At 32.0% G+C, this 20,564-nt stretch overlaps 1 protein-coding gene across 1 annotated transcript; it reads left to right on the top strand.

The window, feature by feature from the left end:
* The first annotated feature begins 237 nt into the window (after window positions 1-237).
* LOC123229714 (laccase-14-like) lies at window positions 238-2,576 on the top strand. The gene is made up of 6 exons (XM_044655634.1): window positions 238-425; window positions 519-763; window positions 874-996; window positions 1,089-1,695; window positions 1,775-2,127; window positions 2,323-2,576. The coding sequence occupies exons 1-6, from the start codon at window positions 238-240 to the stop codon at window positions 2,454-2,456; spliced, it is 1,650 nt and encodes a 549-aa protein (XP_044511569.1). The 3' UTR covers window positions 2,457-2,576.
* Window positions 2,577-20,564: the final 17,988 nt, after the last annotated feature.

Below are 20,564 nucleotides of genomic sequence, written 5' to 3'. Positions count from 1 at the left end.
TTCTTCTTGTGCCATTTCTCTCATAGTATAAATAGATTAATATTGCAGTAGAAAATATCCTAAAACAGAGTTGATTGGCAACCTGGGAGCACAGAAGCAAGAGAAGAATGAAAAAACAAATCATACTTTTCATTTTAGGGTTCTTCTTTCTGGATGGGCTGCTCCAATGCATGGCTCTAAAGAAAACTTATACGTTTGTTGTAAGTGCCTCGACATTTTTTTCATTTACATTTTACGATGCCTTTAGACCTGATTTTGTACTTGCCTTCATTGCAGCTTAAAGAACGAATTTTACAAGGGTGTAGCACGAAAAGCATGTTGACTGTAAATGGCAAATTCCCAGGACCAACCATAAAGGTTCGCAAGGGCGATACCATTTTTGTTAATGTCATAAATCAAGGAGACTATGGTATCACAATTCACTGGTGATGACTCCTCTGAAAATCTCGTTTTAAATCATCGGATGGAGAATCAAAACTTTGGAAATAATCTGAAGAATTTTGTTTTAAATTCTGCAGGCATGGAGTTAATCAACCAAGGAATCCATGGTCAGATGGTCCTGAAAACGTAACACAATGTCCAATTAAACCAGGAGCCAACTTCACTTATGAGATCGTTTTTTCCAATGAAGAAGGAACACTCTGGTGGCATGCGCACAGTGACTGGACTCGAGTTTCCGTTCACGGGGCTATTATTATTTTACCAGCTCCTGGAAAAAGTTATCCATTTCCTAGGCCTCATAAGCAAGAAACCATCATACTTGGTAATAATATGAATGTATTTATATTAACCAGGACACATAACATAACTGCTTTAGATGTGGTTATCATTCTCGGCTACTAATTAAAATTTTTGATTTGATTGTAATGACAGGATCCTGGTACAAGCTAGACGTGCCGAAAATGCTTGCTAATGTCCTGAAGGGCGTACTTCCAAATGTTTCAGATGCTTATACCATCAACGGCCAACCAGGGGACTTGTACAATTGTTCCAAAGGTGAATATACGATGAAAATATTCCATGTTAATTTGTATTTTAAGATCTCATTTATAAAATCTACTCACGAGTATCCTCATTTTATATTGCAGATTCAACGTATCGCCTAAAAGTTAAATTTGGCAAGACCTATCTTCTTCGCATTGTCAACGCTGGGATGAATGAAGAAACCTTTTTCGGAATTGCGAGCCACAGCCTCACTGTTGTTGGGCAGGATGGAGCATACGTAAAACCTATAACAACCGACTACATTTTGATAACTCCTGGACAAACAATGGACGTTTTGTTCACAGCAAACCAAAATCTTAGCCATTATTACATGGCTGCTAGCCCATACTTTGATAGTACTGCCGCTTTTGACAACACCACCACCACAGCGATCGTTGAGTACTATGACGGCAAACAAACTCCTCCTCCTACTCCTTTCTTCCCAAACCTTCCTTTTTACAATGATACAAATGCTGCAACAAACTTTACTAACCGCGTAAGGAGCCTAGCAACTGACGCATATCCGGCCAATGTCCCCAAAAATATCGCAACACAATTGTATATTACAATTGCTGTAAATCGTATTTTGTGCCCCGGCAACTCGTGCCTTTCTCCAACTGGTGATGCATTTATCGATAATAAGGAAGCTGCAAGCTTAAACAATGTTAGTTTTGCGACTCCTCAAGTTAGTATACTTGAAGCATACTACAGGTATGGTGAATTTTTTTCGTTGTTTTCTGATTTGATATTGTCTGGCCTATTAGTCATTATTATGAAATTCGAAATGCAGTGGGTTGAGCAACGTTTTCGTTGGAGATTTCCCAAGTCAACCTTCCAATTTCTTTAACTTTACTGGTGATGTTTCGGATGTATCACAATTCACCACCAGCGGGACAAAAGCGAGGTTTATAAATTATGGTGAAGCAGTAGAAATTGTGTTCCAAGGAACTAATATCCAGGTCCCGGAAACCCATCCTTTGCATTTACATGGTTACAGCTTCTTTGTAGTGGGAACAGGTTTTGGGAATTTCAACAATGAGACAGATCCTTTATCTTATAATTTGATTGACCCACCGGAACTCAACACTGTGAACGTTCCAAAGAACGGATGGACAGCGGTTCGATTTTTTGCCAATAATCCTGGTAAGTCTCCGTGAATTTGGTGGCACCTCTATTAACTGTGCATATCTCGTTGGTTAGGTAATATAAAAAATAATAATACAAATAAAATGATTGTCACACCTATTAGATCATATATTTCTTCTAAAATAAACAGTTTTTGCGGAAGGATTTTAAGTTAAATTTATTCTAACTTGAATGACGTTTAACTTTTTCCAGGAGTGTGGTTTATGCATTGTCATTTGGAAAGGCACGCAACCTGGGGCATGGATACAGTTCTCATTGTAAGGAATGGGCAATCGGAGGATCAGAAAATTCGACCACCTCCTGCCAACATGCCATCTTGTTCTTAAGCCATTTGTATTCTTAGAATGTGTATTTGTTCTTTCTCATTCACATTTTAATTTTTAGGAAATCATTCATTTATTGTTTGATGACTTAAATGATCAAAGTAATAAATATTATGATGAGATTTTATCATGATGGAAAAACTTGTTATTGTAACATCATGACTATTTATGAAATGTTTAATAAATGCAAGGCTTCCAATCATTGCAAGGTTTTCATTTCTCTTGGAATTTATCATTTCAATTACTTACTTTAAAAAGAAGTTAAAAGCGTTTAGTTTCCTTGTTATATAGTTGAAAATTGGCTATATGCAATCGAGTGAATCAAATATGTCATCTATAAGATTTCAATGGTTGTTGAAGCAATTGTTCAATATGAAGGCAATTATTGTGTCCATCATCTCCTTTCTTCCAAGTTCTTCCAAGTAAAACTGGCATAAACGTTGCACAAAACTTTACCACATAAAGAGTTTAGGAAGTAAAGAGCACTTGATCAATGTATCAACAAATTAAACATTAACACACCAATCTATAAAATAGTTTCTTTTAATCAGTTATGAAAATAAATTATTGATGAGATTTCACATCACAAAATAATGTAGGCAAAATAAAGTTTTGTATAAGATGGGATTTGGTAGCAATATTGAGGATTCGTTATTGAACAATATTTGCTATATTAGTGCAATACAAACGCTAGTAAGGAATTAAACACAAAGTGGTTTTATAACATAGTTTTGCCCACTGCTCATGAGCCTATGTCCATGGTTATAACATTGGTAACATTGAGAAAATGTCTTGACAAAGTATATGTATAAAAATTATAAGAAAGTGTCTTATGAAGGATTTGATTAAAGACGAGTCCTAAAGAGAATTGTCAGATTTTATGGGAACCTTTTTATTTAATCCAAACATTTAGTGTAAGCTTTCTTATACTTATTGTTGTTCCTCTCTCTCTACCTTACTTTTATTAGTAATATTTTTTATTTAAAGGAAGAAAAGTGTAGTTACATTCTTATCAACTAGTTGAGACATGGAAAAGATGTCAACTAGCAAATTACGTTCTTTTGGTAAGAGTTATCTATCAGCTAGTTGAGACATAGATGTTTTACAAGTGAGGAACAAACATATGACAATTTCTGCCTAATTTCAAAATGTGAGGACTTCGAAAACTTCCTTAGCTATTGAACCAAATGAACAACATATAGAGATGTATGAAATCTTTGTCATTTTTTAGTTGGAAAAGTAATGTTTTTGTGCACTTTAAACAAAGCACTGTTCATGTCCATCATGAGATGATAGACACATGTCTTAGGGGTTCATTTGAATGATCATGATAGGTTCTCCCTTTTGCCATGATTTATCTATAGAAGAAGAACCAATCATTTTGGTATCTCATGGGTACATATGGTCTTTGACTTAAAGTTACCAAACCATCTTGTACAAAGATTGGGATAGTTTGATATCATCTAATGTGTTGTCATAATTAGGATAATCATAAAGGTAATGAATGACTATATCAAAATCTATATAGAAACTATGATGATTCAATAGAGGATTTGCCACTCTTTAGTATGAGAGATGATATCTCAAATGAGAATACTGAAAGACATTAATAACCACTTGAAACTGTAGCCATAGTGGGATTAGGTCAAAGTCTAATCCGAATTGTACAGTTATTGATGTGTATCAATTCATATCGAGGAGACACTAAGATAGAAACATATCTATATCTCAACCTCGAGAGATACCGGTTTATGAAAGCATTGTATTATACATAATCATGAAGTTGATGAGGTTTAAGAGTTGCTAATTGACATTTTGTCAACCTAAATTCAAACACTATCAGTTCAATAGAGAGCTTATAAGTTTCATGCATAAAGGTGTTGATTCAGACTTTAGAGGCATATGATTATTTAGTGATAATTTGGGTATTTTAATGAAGGTGAAATCATGAATAGACTAGGCTTGTCGAATAGGATTAAATAAGTCTAGTTTGACTTCTTTTTTTTCCTTTTACCATAAACGATTGTTCATGGGTCATGAACCCTTATTTATAATGGCATGGATTAATAAAACTTTATCTAAATTTAATCCAAATTTGCACTCAAGAGTTTAGGTAAATCATGGATCATACAAGATAAGATCAAGATAAACAACCATTCATACCCTATGAACAGTTGTTCATTGTGTCCTATAAATATAGACATATTTTCACAAATTTAGAACTTTTACCTAAATAAAAACATGAATCCTCATTTGTCTAAACCATAAGTAGCCTCTTATGAATTGTTTTTTAACTTTTTTTCATTCATGCTTCTAGGGGATACCAAAGCGCAGCCTTGTAATAAGTTGATTGGCATTTTCACTTTCACGTAAAGACAAAAGAGCCTCTAAACGCAGGTATCATGCTTCGAAAACTCCTTATGGTTTGCAATAACATGTTTCATAAAAACATAATCCTAAAATGTCATCCAAGTGGAATTTTAGGTTGTTTAATTAATTTTTTATTATATTCCACTCCACTCACTAGATTCCACTAACCCCAAAAATCCCTATATAACATGGTGAGCATCAATATCAACATGTTTTATTCTTGCATTAAACACAAGGTTTGAGGTCAATGCATTGACACCTTGGTAAGGAGAAACTAAAAAATCCAGACTAATTTTAGACAAAATGTTTCTTAACCATCTAATTTTATTTGTAGTATTGGTTAGAACTCTATACTTTGCTTCAGTTGATGATAAAGCCATAACTCTTTGTTATCTTGCACACCATTGAATTAAATTTGGTATAAGGTATATATAATATTTAGTAGTGGATTGTCTATCATGAATAGTATTTGCCCAAACAGTATCAACATAACATTCTAAATGTAAAATTGATCCACTTTTAAAATATCAGCCCATGGAACAAAGTCCCTTAAAGACGTCTTAAAATTTGTTTGCAAGCTTGCTACAATATAAGAGGATTGTTCTTTTTTTTGTAAAAACTGACTTAATTTATTAACAAAAAATGCTAAGTTTGGTTTGGTTAAGGTTTGGTTTTACAAGGCTCTTGTCACACTCTTTTACATAATAAACTAGAGAAATGTATCATTATCCTTAGGAAATAGTTTTGTACCAATGGAAAAAGGTGTTGAACAGGACTTGTCGCCATTCATGTTGGCTTTTTCAAGTTAGTCTTTAGCATATACTTGGCTTGACAAAGATGTCGTCCAAAGGCATTTCTTGTAACTTCAAAGTCAAAGAAATAATAGACACCTACTAAATCTTTGAGATCAAATTTCTCATTGAGATGAACTAATCGAGAAATTAACTCATTGTCATTTCCAATGATAAGGATATCATCAATATAAACTAGGACATGATTATTTTATTTTGATTTATATATAAACAAAGAGCCTTATGTTTAAAATTAAACATACAAATCCCTAGATAATTAGATCAGATTTTTTAGTCTCTTAAACTAGGCTCAAGGAGGCTATTTTAGCTTTATATACAATATTTTCTTTAGTTTACACACAAACTTCCTAGAGTAAGCTATAGGGTCAAAGTTTTTAGTGGATAAATTATTCATATCATGTAATTGGTTTAAGTAGAACCCTTCAAGTTGATGCATAAAGACAATCTCCTTTAATTAACCATTTTGGAAAAAGTATTATTAAATTTTTTTTTCAATTATCCAATCAAAATGGGCTACAACGCTAAAAACAACCCTTATGGTGGCAATTTCAATGAGTAAGCTAAATGTTTCAGAATAATCTATCTCGGGTGTTCGTTGAAACCCTTTAGCCATAAATTTGGCTTTGTTTCTCTGTACTGATCCATAAGTGTTATACTTTGTTTTAAGAACCTATTTACAACCTACATAATTCACATATTAAATTAAAGGAACTAGGGATCATATTTTATTAGCAATCACAGCCTCATGCTTAGCCAGTATTGTTGCTTTCTAATCAATGTAAAAAAAAGCCTTATAGTAATGGACTAAAATGGGTTTTGTTTCTACAATTGATGTGTATTAGACTAAAATGGTAGTAATCTAAGTGGATTTTGATATGGTATCATAGGATGAGTGCTTGTGGTTGTAAGGTGATTTGGTATAAACTGTTTTTTGGAATATTTAGTTAAGTCTACAATTAATTCAATGACCAGAGGTGAAGGGTAAGACATAATAGTTATGTTATTTGCATTTAATGGTGAGATTGTGACATAAAAGAATGTGAAAGGGATTGAAATGGTAGGTCATGGGATTTTGTATAAAGGTTGAATGTAAGTATTGGCTAAAGATTGATATAAGAATTGATTCTTGTATTGTAGTGAAAATTTATTGTTGATCAAATGTAATCTCAAGTTTATAGTGTTGAGATTTACTATTGCGTAGATAGTGAAATAGGCTAAAAAACTAACTCAATGTTACAAATATGGATTAGTGAAGTATAGGAAATCAGATTGATCAAATTTTACACTTTAAGCTATTTATATGCAGCCGTTTTGTTCTAAACACTTGTAGTATTTATGCAGTAAACTATACCATAAAAAGATACATTTGTTTGTATAAAATTAGAATTTTGTCTTGTGGTAAGGTCTAAATGAAAGATAGATAGCATAATCAAATACACTAGGCGCAAAATAATTTGGACTTTTGTTGAATAGAACATGGAAAAGTATAACACCCTTCTCCAGATACAACCTTTTCACATAACATTATCTGAAGAGAATTACACAATTTGACCTCTTAATTCATATTGTCGAAAAATGAAGCATGATATAACACTTACAAACATTAGAGTGTAAAAAGGTGTAAACTAAAATATCTCAATATGACAGATACCATCCATATAAACTCTATTTAAACTGTGCCTAAAAATCCAAAATCAATAAACATAAGCGTGTAGACATCACAATGTCTAAAAAATCGAGAATTAAATACAAAACCATGAAAAGGAACGCATGAGTGAAGTTCATCTCTATTTTTCATCATCATATATTTAAGCTTAGAGTAGGTAAAACTCACTAATCCTTCTCCATGTTTTTTTATTACACTGATTCATGCTCATATGTTACATGCATGTCATTTTTCCATCATTTTCTTCACCAAAATCTTTTAGCCGCTACTCACCTTTATTTGCAAAACCATAAAAGGAACACATGAGTGATAAATATTTAGTAAATAGGTGGCCTTTCAATACCTCACACACAACATAAATTTGAAACTTAGCGTCCTATCATTAAGTCTTTATATGGTTAAAGTGGATGTCTTATGGCTTCCTTTTATGCCTATCCATCTACTCTCAACACCCTCGTGTTTTAAATACATAGGCAATGTCACATATCATATGCCCTAGTGAAAACAATCAACATCCTAACTATCTATATCTCTTGTGCCTTAAGCATATGCATTCTGTACTATAAGGCTAACTAACTATGATACCTGGTCATATGAGGAAACTAGTTATAATACCTCTCTTACCAAAAATGCATAGCTATAGGATTTCTCAACTTGAATTACTATCCTCATATAACCCTTACCATAGGTGCATATGTGATGCATCCTACTGATCATGTGAAGGAACTAATTGATATGCCACTTTTCTTACTATACATATTTGAATTGAAAGTGAATGGCTAATATGTTTTGGCGTCAAGTGCATAATACATCTCATTGGTATATATCTCTCGTGTAGTCTTATGGCTTTTACATGTAACGCCACTTTTGCATATAGTAAGTGTTTATTTAGGTGTATACCACTTTTCTTAACTTTCTCTATCTTCAACTTGAATCTAACTTTATTAGAGTTTTTGTTATCTTCCATACAGTTAGGTTAACAGGACCTGTTTAACTTGATAATCCTATAACATACTAATACTCTTATAAGACTTTGTAGGCTAAGATGCCCCTATAAAACTATTTAAAAAAATTTCTATAACACATATTTAACACTTATTATAACATCGTGCATAGCCTCTAAACTTGCTATAAGTATACACAAAGCATCATGATTTCCATTTCAAAACATGAGAATAAGTTTTAATTAGGCCTCTGGCCTTTAAATATTTACATAAGTTCCAAAAAAATCCTCATAACATAAGCCAAATGAGACACCAACTGAAGATGTTATATCATGGAAAAACCTTGAGTGGAGTCACTGCTTAGCACGGTCTAAGAGATATCTTAGAAGGGAAAAATTATATAAAGGTGGGCTAAAAGCTTAGTTAGTAGGCAGTTACAAAACAATTCATAATATATTAACCAACCCAAAGAGGTTAATTTATAAGAAGAATTTGATATATCACTATTGAAATAAAATAATTTATTGCTAATAATTAAGTTTTATTTGCAAAATATCATACTTAAACTAATACTGAAATTCTTTTTCTGAAAAAAAATGACTATTAAATTTCCCCAAATAAAATTTTCAAGTTATAATTATGACTAAACCAAATTATAACCACTTTTAGATTTTAATTTGGTAAAATACTCACGACAACAAAATTGTCAATGGTTTTATGCATATTCAATATGTTGAATTAAAGTTCAGTGCAACAAACATTACACGAGTGATAAAATATGCTTGGGGAAAATCATATTTAAATAGAAAAGCTTATTATCAATAACTCATACATTCATTTCTTTATTGATTCTGAACCTCTCACTAAAACAATAATTTGGGCTATACACCACTTATAATATTTTTAAGTAGAAATTTGTCATAATTGATAGGCATCTCGTACACAAGTAGAGCAAGGAAAAACTGTCATACCTGAAATGTTGTAATGTCACTCAGACAGAGCACTGAAAATCTATTATACTTGACATAAAGAATTATACAGGTAGATCAATTGAAATCTGTCATGCCTAATATAAAACACTGCACAAGCAAAACACATATCACCTTATATGCATTTGCGAAGAATTTCTTAATGATACCACATTCATAATACCATAACTCAATAATAATATTAGAATAATCATCATTAGGTAACAAACGACCTCATCATACAAAATTAACTATATTCAACTCTACATCCAACTACAACACCAATTTGATAGCATTCAACAATACAACCATATTTATCATTAAGTTAAATCAACCATATAGTCATATTTATCATTGAACTAGGATTTTCAACTCTACAACCACACACAATATTAAAAAATAATTTATTCAATAATTTCAATCACCTATGAAACTGGATCGTATAACCTTCAACTATGCAACCTCACAAAATATCAATTCAAATAACATTGGCAATTTTAGTCTCTTATATAATTGAACTAAATGCTTTCTAGTTTTACAACCACATGCTTTCAACACTACAAACACACGCAATATAAATAAATAATTTATTTAGCAATTTCAATCATTCATAAAATTGAATCATATAACCTTCAGCAATACAACCTCATAAAATATGGATTCAAACAACATCAACAAATTTTAGTCTCCTATAGAACTGAATTAAATATCTTCCAGCTTTACAGCCACACGCAATATCAATAAATAATTTATTTAATAATTTCAATTATCTACGAAATTAAATAATAAAATCTTCAACTATACAACCTCATAAAATATAAATTCAAATAACATTAAGCAATTTTAGCTCTACAGTTATACACAATATCAAATCAATTAACTTTTAACAATTTCAGTCACCCATAAGACTAAACTAAAAATATTTTAGCTTTACAACTTCAAAAACATCAATAACTTAAATATTTAGAAATTTCAGTTAGACTATAACAAAATTTAATAACTTCAGCTTTCCAGCCACACATACAACATCAATTACATTTACCTTCAAAATTTACAATAATATGTAACATTGAATTTAAGTGGCCTTCAACTCTACTGTTATCGACAACTAGAATCCATAACATGCATAGAAAAACTATTGATTTTTGTGAGAGATTTCCACCAAATCTCTATTGCCATTTTTAAAGATTCAGAATAAAAATTATAAAATTTGCATAAATTAACTAAAGGTAAAAGAAATTTTGTTCGTATTCATAGATTTGAGTAGACCCAAAACCAGTGTTAAAATTCCCTATGAATCTTCCTCCTTTCTTACCTATTTTTGCCAATTCAAAGTAACATAGTTATAATTTTGGAAATCCCCAAATTTGAATAGTGAAATTAAACCCTAAGTTAATTGAATAAAAATTGGATACCTTATTCATATTTTTCCATCAATTTCCTTTTCTCTTTCGTTTCCTTTTTTTTTTTTTCCTTTCTTTTCTTCTCTCTGTCCTCTTTTCTCCTCTTGTCTTTTATTTTTCTCATGGAAAAAGAGAAAGCCTAATGACTTTATTTAGTAAGTTAAAAAAAAATTACTTTGTAAACCTTATACTTATAGACAATTTCACATAACCTCATAAGTCTTCACAAAGGAACATTTTCACCCTTTGACTAAAATTTTGGGTACTTCACAAGTACCTTTGATTTGCTAGCTAATTTAATCTTGCCTTTTACAGGCATTTCTAACTAAATCCCCATCTTAATAATAACATAAGGGTAAAATGCTCTTTTTACACTACCAAAATGGGCATCATTATGCCTTTGCTTCTTGTTTATCTTTCAAGCCCATGAACTAGCATCCATCTTATTGTGAATAGGCATTCTCCCTTTGTTGACTAATGATTAACCAATGTTGATTAACATTTTTAAGTCCTTAATGCTCATTTTTATCCTAATTTCATTGTCATGCTACAATGACATAAACAAACATTCAAGCTTAAACCTTGAGGACACACGTTCATCACATGAACAATAAATCTTTCTTCTTTCTAGGGGATGAATGAACGTTCATGCAAGCATAAATGACTGTTCATTATGTATGGGAGTGCTCTACTAGTTTCTATGTTTTCTAGCCAACACAACACCAATTTGAAGGATCGAATGACGTAAGAGGGGAAGTGAATTAGACAATTTAAAACAATCTTTACGAAATTAAAGAATTAAACCAACATATTTAATTTAATGAATGTTGCTTATTTTAATGCAATTTATGAGAATGACAAGAGATATTTTGAATAATCAACACAATCAAAATAACATAACACTAAATATAAGTTTCAGGAATGAAAAAATCAAACACGCGATATAAAGTGATTCGGCACAACCCGACCCACGTTTACTCTTTCAAGCTATCTCCCTTGACGTAATCCACTAATTCTGGGTTGAAAAAATCCCAACCAGGCTTTTCTTGATAACAAAAATAGCTTCCAAGGTGTTATTAACCTTTACAAGTACTAGAATACAATTTCTCTCACTAAAAATTTTATAATCTCTTTAAGAGTGAATCTCACTCTTTTATAGTGGAAATTTTTATGTGAATTCGAAATATAATCTCTCCCAAAGAGTATATATGAGAATTTAAGCTTAGTACAACCCAATGCAAATAAAATTAAAAGTATGTAAGCAACGGTTTTGAATAGAGAAAAAGATTTAAAAGTGAATAGCTCAAAATTGATTTGCTTTCAAATATATGAAAGTTCTTAATGGCAAAAGTCTATCCCAAGTGGATTTGATTGGGTTTATATAAGGGAAAATGAGAAAAGTTACTACTATGCATAAAAACTAGCCGTTTTAATTTTCTAACAAACATAAAATTCAATTGACTAGATGTAATTCAGTCAATCGAATGTAATATGACACTTCCATGGTATCTACATGATACTAACCATTAGTAAATTCATATCACAGTTTGGTCAACCGAATATCTAAAAGCCAAAATACATGGCTTTTGGATTCGGCTAGTCAAATTCGATCAACCAAATTTTATTACATTTTACTTTCTAAATTTTTGAAAATTTTATTTGCCTTTGAACCTATGAAAAATGATAATTTAACCCATTTTTAAAAATTCTTTCAAAACCAACTTTGAGATATGAAAATGTAGTTCACAAAACTTCATTATTTTAAATGAGTTAATAAACTTTCATAAAAATTTGGCTTAACCCAATAAGTTTGAAAAACAACATTTTAACCCAAAATGTGAAAGATATAAGAATAAGTTTTTAAATGAGCTTTCACATGCAAATAAATATTTTAATCAAAACAAATGCTTCAAGATTACAAACATATCTACCTAAACTTGAGTTTTTCTTCAAATCTTTATGAATTCTTCACTTGATTCTTGTCTTTTATTTCCATCTTGATGCTCCTACAAGTATATTAGGTAAATTCTTGTAATCCAAACTTACACTCAAGTAAAGTCATTTGTCAATATGCTTAGGGACATATTAGTTTGTTATCATCAAAATAAAAGCATAATGACTCCTTGAGTCAACAATCTCCCTCTTTTTGATATTAACAAACACATATGCACTTCAAGGAATTTTATAAAATATATCAATGAATGTATTTCCTTAAAGTTAGGAAACACTTGATTTTTAAGAAAATTTTGCATGACTTAGCCTTAAAAAATAAAGTTTCCTCCCCCTAAATATATGCACCATGGGCAAATAGTAATACAATTCATATCAATATCATATATCCAACATTAATCTCATCAAAATATCCACAACATTAATCAAATATCACATCTATAATCATAGTCAAATATATCCATAATCCTCCATAACCACATTAAAGTATCCACAACGTAAATCAAACGTTTCTCGCCCTTTGTCATTATAAAAACGAATAATGCAAATGATATAGTCATTGGGACAAAAGAAGACTAACATGCATGGACAATGTGTAGAAATGATTACCAAAATGGCCAAAAATAAGCATCAAGACACAATCTATGAATAAAATGTCTAAATAAGCATGATCAACAAAATAAGAGTACTAACAAGATAAAACATCAAGGTATGGGGAAAATCCATACACAACAAAGATACAATAAAAAACAAAGAGAAACTAAGAAAGTGGTGGAAGAAAAAGATGAAGAAGCTTATTTATACCACCTATGACCTCGGCTCAAGGATTAGCAATATTAGCACTAACAATAGCAAAATTAGTGTAAACATTAGCATGAAGATCTATAAGCTCAACAGATAAAAAAGAGACAGGATCAGCGACTGAGGCGGTGGTTGGCTTAATAGATGAACTCACTCCAATAGCTATCCTAGATCTTTTGCCAAAAGCAAGAGCCTATAACTCAAATGAATCTCGATCCTTATCGGTCTTAACATCAACATCATTAATTAGAGCATCAGGAGCTTCAGGTGTGGCATCATCAATATCAACATCGAGGGCCAAATCATCAATAGTCTCACCTTTACCAGCTACCATCTAAAAAATATGGTGTCATACACCATTTTGCTAACAAAAGCCCATTGTATGAAGGTTGGAAGTAGTATATAGATCAGTAGCTAGCTCAACATTTGGCTCTTCAAGGAAAGAAAGCTCTAACTTTGAAAGAATCAATGTGATGATAGGTGTATAGGATAAAAGATGAGTGCAATGAGAGAGAGTAGAGACTATCAGATCAAAAATGACATGACAAAGGTCTATAAAAGACCCTTGTCATGTATTTTTTTATCTGAGTCAACATGGTTTTCAATCTTTATTTTATGCAAAATAATCTTTAAATGTCTCTATCATGATTCTAATAATAGATAGTTTCATCAATTATAAGGAGTAAAATCATAAGCAAACCTATTAATTCTTAATAACATTATTCCTATATGCATAAATAATCATCACACAAAATCATAATAATTCATAACTCTTCAAACTAGCAAAGAAAGAGTGAAAGTGGCCAACTACTTGGCTTTCGACGTATGCTTATCCTTCATATGGCTATTGTGATTTTGTTAATCTAATGCCTTTGATGTCTCTATACTTCCCCAACAAAGCTCTCTCTCACTCACATTTCTCTGGCTTTGCAAAAATTGGGTAATTGTGAGCCAAACAAAACATGCCATTTTATTTTTGCCTAACAAGCTTGACAAATGGCCATTCACCATCCTTAGAGCTAACGTTCATGTCATTATCTAATTATGACACATCTTGAAATCACTAGGAAATGTATATTATCTAAATTCAAATTCGATGAACGAATGAACATGCATTCACCTGCCTAAGCACAACCATAAATCCTGTAATGCATAACCATTTTCATGCACATAATGTGAAAAGACTATTCTACTCTTCACTATGTCGAACGAGTGTCCACTCTTGTAATAAACATCAATTCAATCCTTCACACAAAACATTCTTAATTAATACTGAAGATGGAAGTCTTTTTATCAGGTAAATTGAGACTGGAAATGCCAACCACCAAAATCTAGGTAGGAGACCAACTTATGCAAGTAAGGTAAGGCCAATTTTATTATTTTCCTATGTCTACTTTCAACCCTTCCATTTTCTAGATGGTTTTGTAGGCATGGGATGACTAAAGAATATTTTTAATTTGTTAAGCTATGGTCTCTCCCTATTATATTGGTAGGCACTTGAGTTTTGTCTCAAATTGTCTCTCAACTAGGTGAGGACATGTTTCAAAGGTGTGCTTAGCTTCACATTTGATTTGTAAAAGAAAAATCCAAATAAATATCTAATGTAATCATCTACAAAACAGATATAATATCTAAAATCCCTTTATTAAAGACATTTTTGGTGGTCAGACATGAAAAGGGAAATAGGTAAGTTTGTTACCAGATGTCTCACTTGTCAGCAAATTAAGGCTAAACACTAGAGACCTTCAGGGTTGCTTCAGCCTCTACCTATTCCAGAATGGAAATAGGAGCATATCTCAATGGACTTCATCAGTGGACTCCCTAGAGTTCAAAATGGATGTAATGTTATCTAGGTGATTGTTGATAGATTGACCAAGTCAGCTCATTTCTTACCCATCAAAGATACTACTACCACAGATCAATTAGGGAGATTATATGTTAGGGAGATTATTAGATTATATGGGGTACCTAAGACCATAGTATCTACTCGTGATACAAGTTTGTATTAGCTTTTTGGAAGAGTCTCCAAAGATCTTTGGGTACTAATTTGGTATTTAGTACAACCTATCATCTTCAGACAGATGGACAGACAGAGATGGTTAATCAAATTTTAGAGGATATGTTGAGAGCTTGTTGCCTGGATCATAAAGCTATATAGGTAGAAATGTTACCCTTAGTGGAGTTTGCTTATGATAATAGCTACTAAACGACTATTCAGATTGCACCTTATGAGGCATTATATGGTAGGAGGTGTTGTTCTCTTCTCCACTAGGATAAGATAGGAGAGAGAGATGTGTTATCCGATCCTTTGGGCCCGAGTTAACCTAGAAAATGATTGATGATGTCTAATTGATCAGGCAGAGAATAAAACAGGCCCAGGATCGACAAAAAACCTATGTAGATCATCGACGCCGAGACTTGAAATTCAATGTAGGTGAATTTGTATTTGTAAAGGTTGCTCCATTCAAGCATTTGATGTGATCCGAAAAGAAAGAAAAGCTAGCTCCCAGATTTATTGGTCCATATGAGATAATTGAAAGAGTTAGTAAAGTGGCTTACAGATTGGCCTTACCAGTGAGTATGGATCAGATTCATGTTGTATTTCATGTCTCATCTTTGACAAAATGCCTTGGTGATCATTCCCAAGTTGTGAATACAAATGATATTCAGTTATCAGAAGACCTTAGTTATGAAGAAAGACTGATTCAGATACTTGACAGAAGAATTAAGCAACTAAAGAACCGATAGATTCCTCTAGTAAAAGTCTTATGGAGAAACCAGAAGATAGAAGAGGCTACCTAGGAAATGGAGCAGACCATGAAGGAGAAGTATCCAGAGTTTTTTTAGTGAATTCCGAGGACGAAATTCTTGTGAGGGGGAAAGAGTTATAATACCCTCAGGTACGTTCCAGGAGCATTTACGTCTTTTGACCCTGTTTTGAGATATTTCCCATTTTAACTATATATATATTTTCACATGTATATGTGTGTTTATATATATATATATATGTGTGTGTGTGTGTATGTATAAATAACTATATAGATATATAAATACAAAAAGAAAAAGAAAAAGAGATAAAGAGAAAGAGATAAAGATGTAAATAAAAAAAAGAAAAAACAAAAACAATAAAAGAAAGCTTCAAGTGTTTTCTATCATCTTCTCCTGTTAAACTCCAGTAGCCAACCCCTTCATGCTTGTTTTCTTCATTTTTTAAAAGGAAAGTGGATGATTTGAAGAGTTTGAAAGAAGAGTAAGGAAAGAAAAGAAAAAGAAGCACTTTGGAAGTTTTGGTAACCAAAAGATCTCCTTCCTTTCCCTTTACCTATGCTTATATATATTTGATACATGTTATATGCATATGTTAGTGTGTTTTGGTATTGATTTAAGGTGATTTTGGTGATAAAGGAAGCAAGACAAGGAAGAGGAAGCCAACTTGCAAAGATTGGCTTGAAACAAGGTAAGGGGTATCATCCTTGATATGTTGCATGTTTTAGGCTTTTGGTTCCTTGAATCTATGTTATAAATGATGATTTTGAAGTTGAGAAATGTTGTTTTACCATTTGGGGTGTCTATGTGTGTGATTTTGTTGATGGCAGAGAGTTGGATAATATTTACAATTTTACCACTGATTTCGTCCCATGTTTTGGCTGCCTTATCTGATGAATCATGGGTGCTATTATAGCTTGTTGGAAAACTCTTTGAATCCTCTTTTCAATGATATATAGCTTGTATGAATTAGAGACTATTTTGACTATTAAATTGCTTGAACAAAAAAACTGCTTTACCAAATAAACAGTGAAGATAGTTTTTTGCCACTGATTTCATCCCACGTTTTGGCTGCCTTATCTAATGACTTATGAGTGCTATTATAGCTTGTTGGAAAGCTCTTTGAATCCTCTTTTCAACGATATATAGCTTGCATGAATTAGAAACCGTTTGGACTGTTAAATTGTATGAAAAAGCAGGGTGTCCTGCTAAATGACTGTTATATGAACAATATTTCACAGTTTTTGGAAAGAAAGAAATAAAGAAAAGGAGGAGAAAAAGGAAAGGAAGAAAGAAAGGAAAGGAAAGAAAGGAAAGGAAAGAAAGGAGAGAAAAAGCAAGAAAAGGAATTTGGGGCTCAAGATTTAGGGGTCGTCCCAAGAGTATGGTCTGGTGAGTTATGAATAGATTTAGATGAAAGCAAGATTAGTAAGATATATGACACGCATACATGCTATAAACTATGAGGGGGCACTTTACACTGCACCGCCTGCAGTAGGGCACGTCTGCAGTGGGACACGTCCCTAGTAGGACATAGACCCCCTGTAGGGTTCTCTCGTAGTAGAGCATGCTCGTAGTATAGCTCAATTAAGATTCAGAAATGGTGTAGTGAGAGAAAGAAAGAGAGCTCGAGCTTAAAAAAGTGTCAAATCCCTATAGTTAGCTTCCAAAAAGTATCAATAGACACCAAATGGGATAAAGTATGACCCCAAATAGTAAAGAATGAACTAGATTATCTCCTCGCTTGATTATAGAGGTTATGATGTGAGATTGAGTCCCGAGAGTGAGTTAGAACAGGGAAGGAGATAGTTTACTTAATTTTTTCCCCTTACTGAGTGTTCTTGTCTCTCTCTTCCTTTTCTTTCATGATTGCAAGTACAGGTGATCTAGGTAGCTACGAGGCAAGGTCAGGTCAGTGTAGGTAGATCCAGCTGGAGCAGGTTATCTCTGGTTTATATTACATGCATACAGTGGCATGTTCTTGTCAACTTTTGACCTTTTTGCGATGATTGTATAGCTGTATATGATTACTCTCTATTTTTAGATGCTTTCAGATGAGTTTTCATATGAGTATATACATCTTTTGTTTGCTTCCAGATTTTTTTTTTCTTAGAATAATTTCTAAACACTTTTAGTGATGCATTCATTTTAAAATATTTTAAAAGAAAGAAAAAAATAGATGCTTCGGATATTAATTCGTAACATTTCTCCTTCGGTGGGTAGTATTTCTAGGGAGGGATGTTACATTATCTTTAACAAATGCTATTACAGTAACATTTCTCCAAAACATTTGAGTCAATTCATGTCGTGTCGGGTTACTTTCATGTAAGCCTTAACACGATTTGATTTAATTTCGAGTTATATTAGATTGATCTAAAATACATTTCGTATCAAAAATACTTAACCTTAACCTGATTTTTTCGTATTGTATTGTGTTGGGTTAACGAGTCATGTCAAGAATTGTTTACTCTAGTTAGGATTATGATTGGATTTGAACCAAGCTAACTCAATCTCAAAAGCCAGCACAACTTGGTTTAATTGGGCTCAAATTCATTTAATTTAAATTTTAGGCGAATTCAAGCTGAAAAATTTAGCTCATTTTTTAAACAGAGTCAAGATTAAGTTAAGAGTTATCTGGCTCGATTTGACTCAAATTCATAACTCAAAAAACAGTTTGAATTCATGTCTTGATTGGGTTCGAATTCATGGTTTGAATCAGCTTAAATTTATAGTTCCAATTCATGGCTATGTTCAGTTTGAATCGATGACTTTGTATATTATTTAGGTAAAACAACATCGTTTTGTTAATGACACACAAACTCGAGCCATGAATTTGAATAATCAATTAAAATAATGAATTTGAACCAAATCAAGTTACAAATTTAAACCATTAATTCGAGCTAGGAATTGAAGCCAAACCAAGCCAAACAATTTTTATTCAAATTGAACTAAAATTACCTTTAATTTTGGCTCGATAAACTTAAGTAAAACTATTTTTCATTCAAGCAAACTCAATTTAAAGAATGTTTGGGTTCAACCCAGTTCGTATCCAATTTTTGTTAGGGTTGAATTTTTTTACACAAAATTTAATTTGATTCAACACAAAACGACTCAAAACTAAAACGAGGTAGGTTAGGGTTGATAGGAAAGTAGCCTGAGCTAACTTGAACTAACTTGAATGTTTAAAAAAATGTTTGTTGTAGTAAAATATGATAAGCGCATATTAAGAAACTTTTAAGGACAAGTATCAATAGAAGTTAAAATCTTTATATATTATATATATGTATCTTCATATAGTTAATTCTAATAGTTCGATTATTTTTTATTTTTATTTAAAAATTTATTTTATTTTTGGGTATTGAGATTGAAAATTGATTAGTAAGATTATTAACATATTTTAAAAGTTTTGGTATGTAAATTTTTTTGATTATTTATAAATAAGATAAAATGTTATGTTTTGCATATTGTTAAATTATAGATTGGAGTACTTTCATGAAAAAATTAAAACACTAAAAACACTAACAAGAGTGAAAACATTAGATGATTATGTCATAGCAAGTTGTATCAAGTTAACCTGAACATAGTTTAGATTAGGTTAGAGTTAAAAGAATTTGGTGCGATTTTATTTCAAATCCAGTTAGGATTGAAGGTCTATAACTCGAAACTTGAACTAACACGATATGAAGACTACTCGATGACAAGAATGGTTTAGTCTAATAAAACCAAAAATATGCACATCTTAAAATTTCTTATAGTGACAATTATTATAAGGCTAAAAGACTTATTCCTACCCAAGGTTTAGTTCGCTCCCAAACTCCTACCTTTAAGTTTTGAAAACTCAAATACTCATTTATCATCTAATTTTTATTAAAATTCTTTGTTAGTGGTAACAGTCAAATTGTTATTTAAAGAGTATATTAAAATAAATAAAATTTATCGCAATTCCCCACCTTAGTTTTAAAAGCTCTTAATTCTTCCCCAGTTTAAGTTTTAGAAAGTTATATTTTCCCTCATAGGGTTTCATTTTCTTCCCTTTCTTCTTCAATGACCATTCTACGGTTGACCATACCTTCTTCTTTGTTGCGCTTTGCCTTCCAGACGACTAAACTCTGACAAATTGAAGACAATGACCATGAATTGAAGATGGCCAATCTATGTGACACACAGATCTGGCCTACACATAGATTGACCGATGCACAGATAAGTCAAATAAAGGCAGAATCGTCCAGTTGATTTGTGCATTGGTAGATCCACATAGATCGACCATCTTCAATTCATGGTTGTCATCTTTGATTTGTCAGAGAATTGTCATCCGAGAGGCAGAGCAGGACAAAGAAGAAGGTATGGTTAGTCAGAGAATGTTCTCAGAGAAGAAGAGGAAAAAATGAAACCTTAGGGGAGGAATGTAAACTTTCAAAACTTAGGATGAGA

Source organism: Mangifera indica, chromosome 11, assembly GCF_011075055.1.
Source record: "Mangifera indica cultivar Alphonso chromosome 11, CATAS_Mindica_2.1, whole genome shotgun sequence".
Lineage (NCBI taxonomy): Eukaryota > Viridiplantae > Streptophyta > Magnoliopsida > Sapindales > Anacardiaceae > Mangifera > Mangifera indica.
This window is presented reverse-complemented; position numbering and strand designations above follow the sequence as displayed.

What these genes read in the sequence shown, in the direction of transcription:
- LOC123229714 (XM_044655634.1), top strand. Translation starts at nt 238, where the DNA reads ATGCCTTTAGACCTGATTTTGTACTTGCCTTCATTGCAGCTTAAAGAA. An exon ending in CTTGTACAATTGTTCCAAAG is followed by an intron (nt 997 to 1,088) that starts GTGAATATACGA and finishes TTTATATTGCAG; the next exon opens with ATTCAACGTATCGCCTAAAA. An exon ending in ATACTTGAAGCATACTACAG is followed by an intron (nt 1,696 to 1,774) that starts GTATGGTGAATT and finishes TTCGAAATGCAG; the next exon opens with TGGGTTGAGCAACGTTTTCG.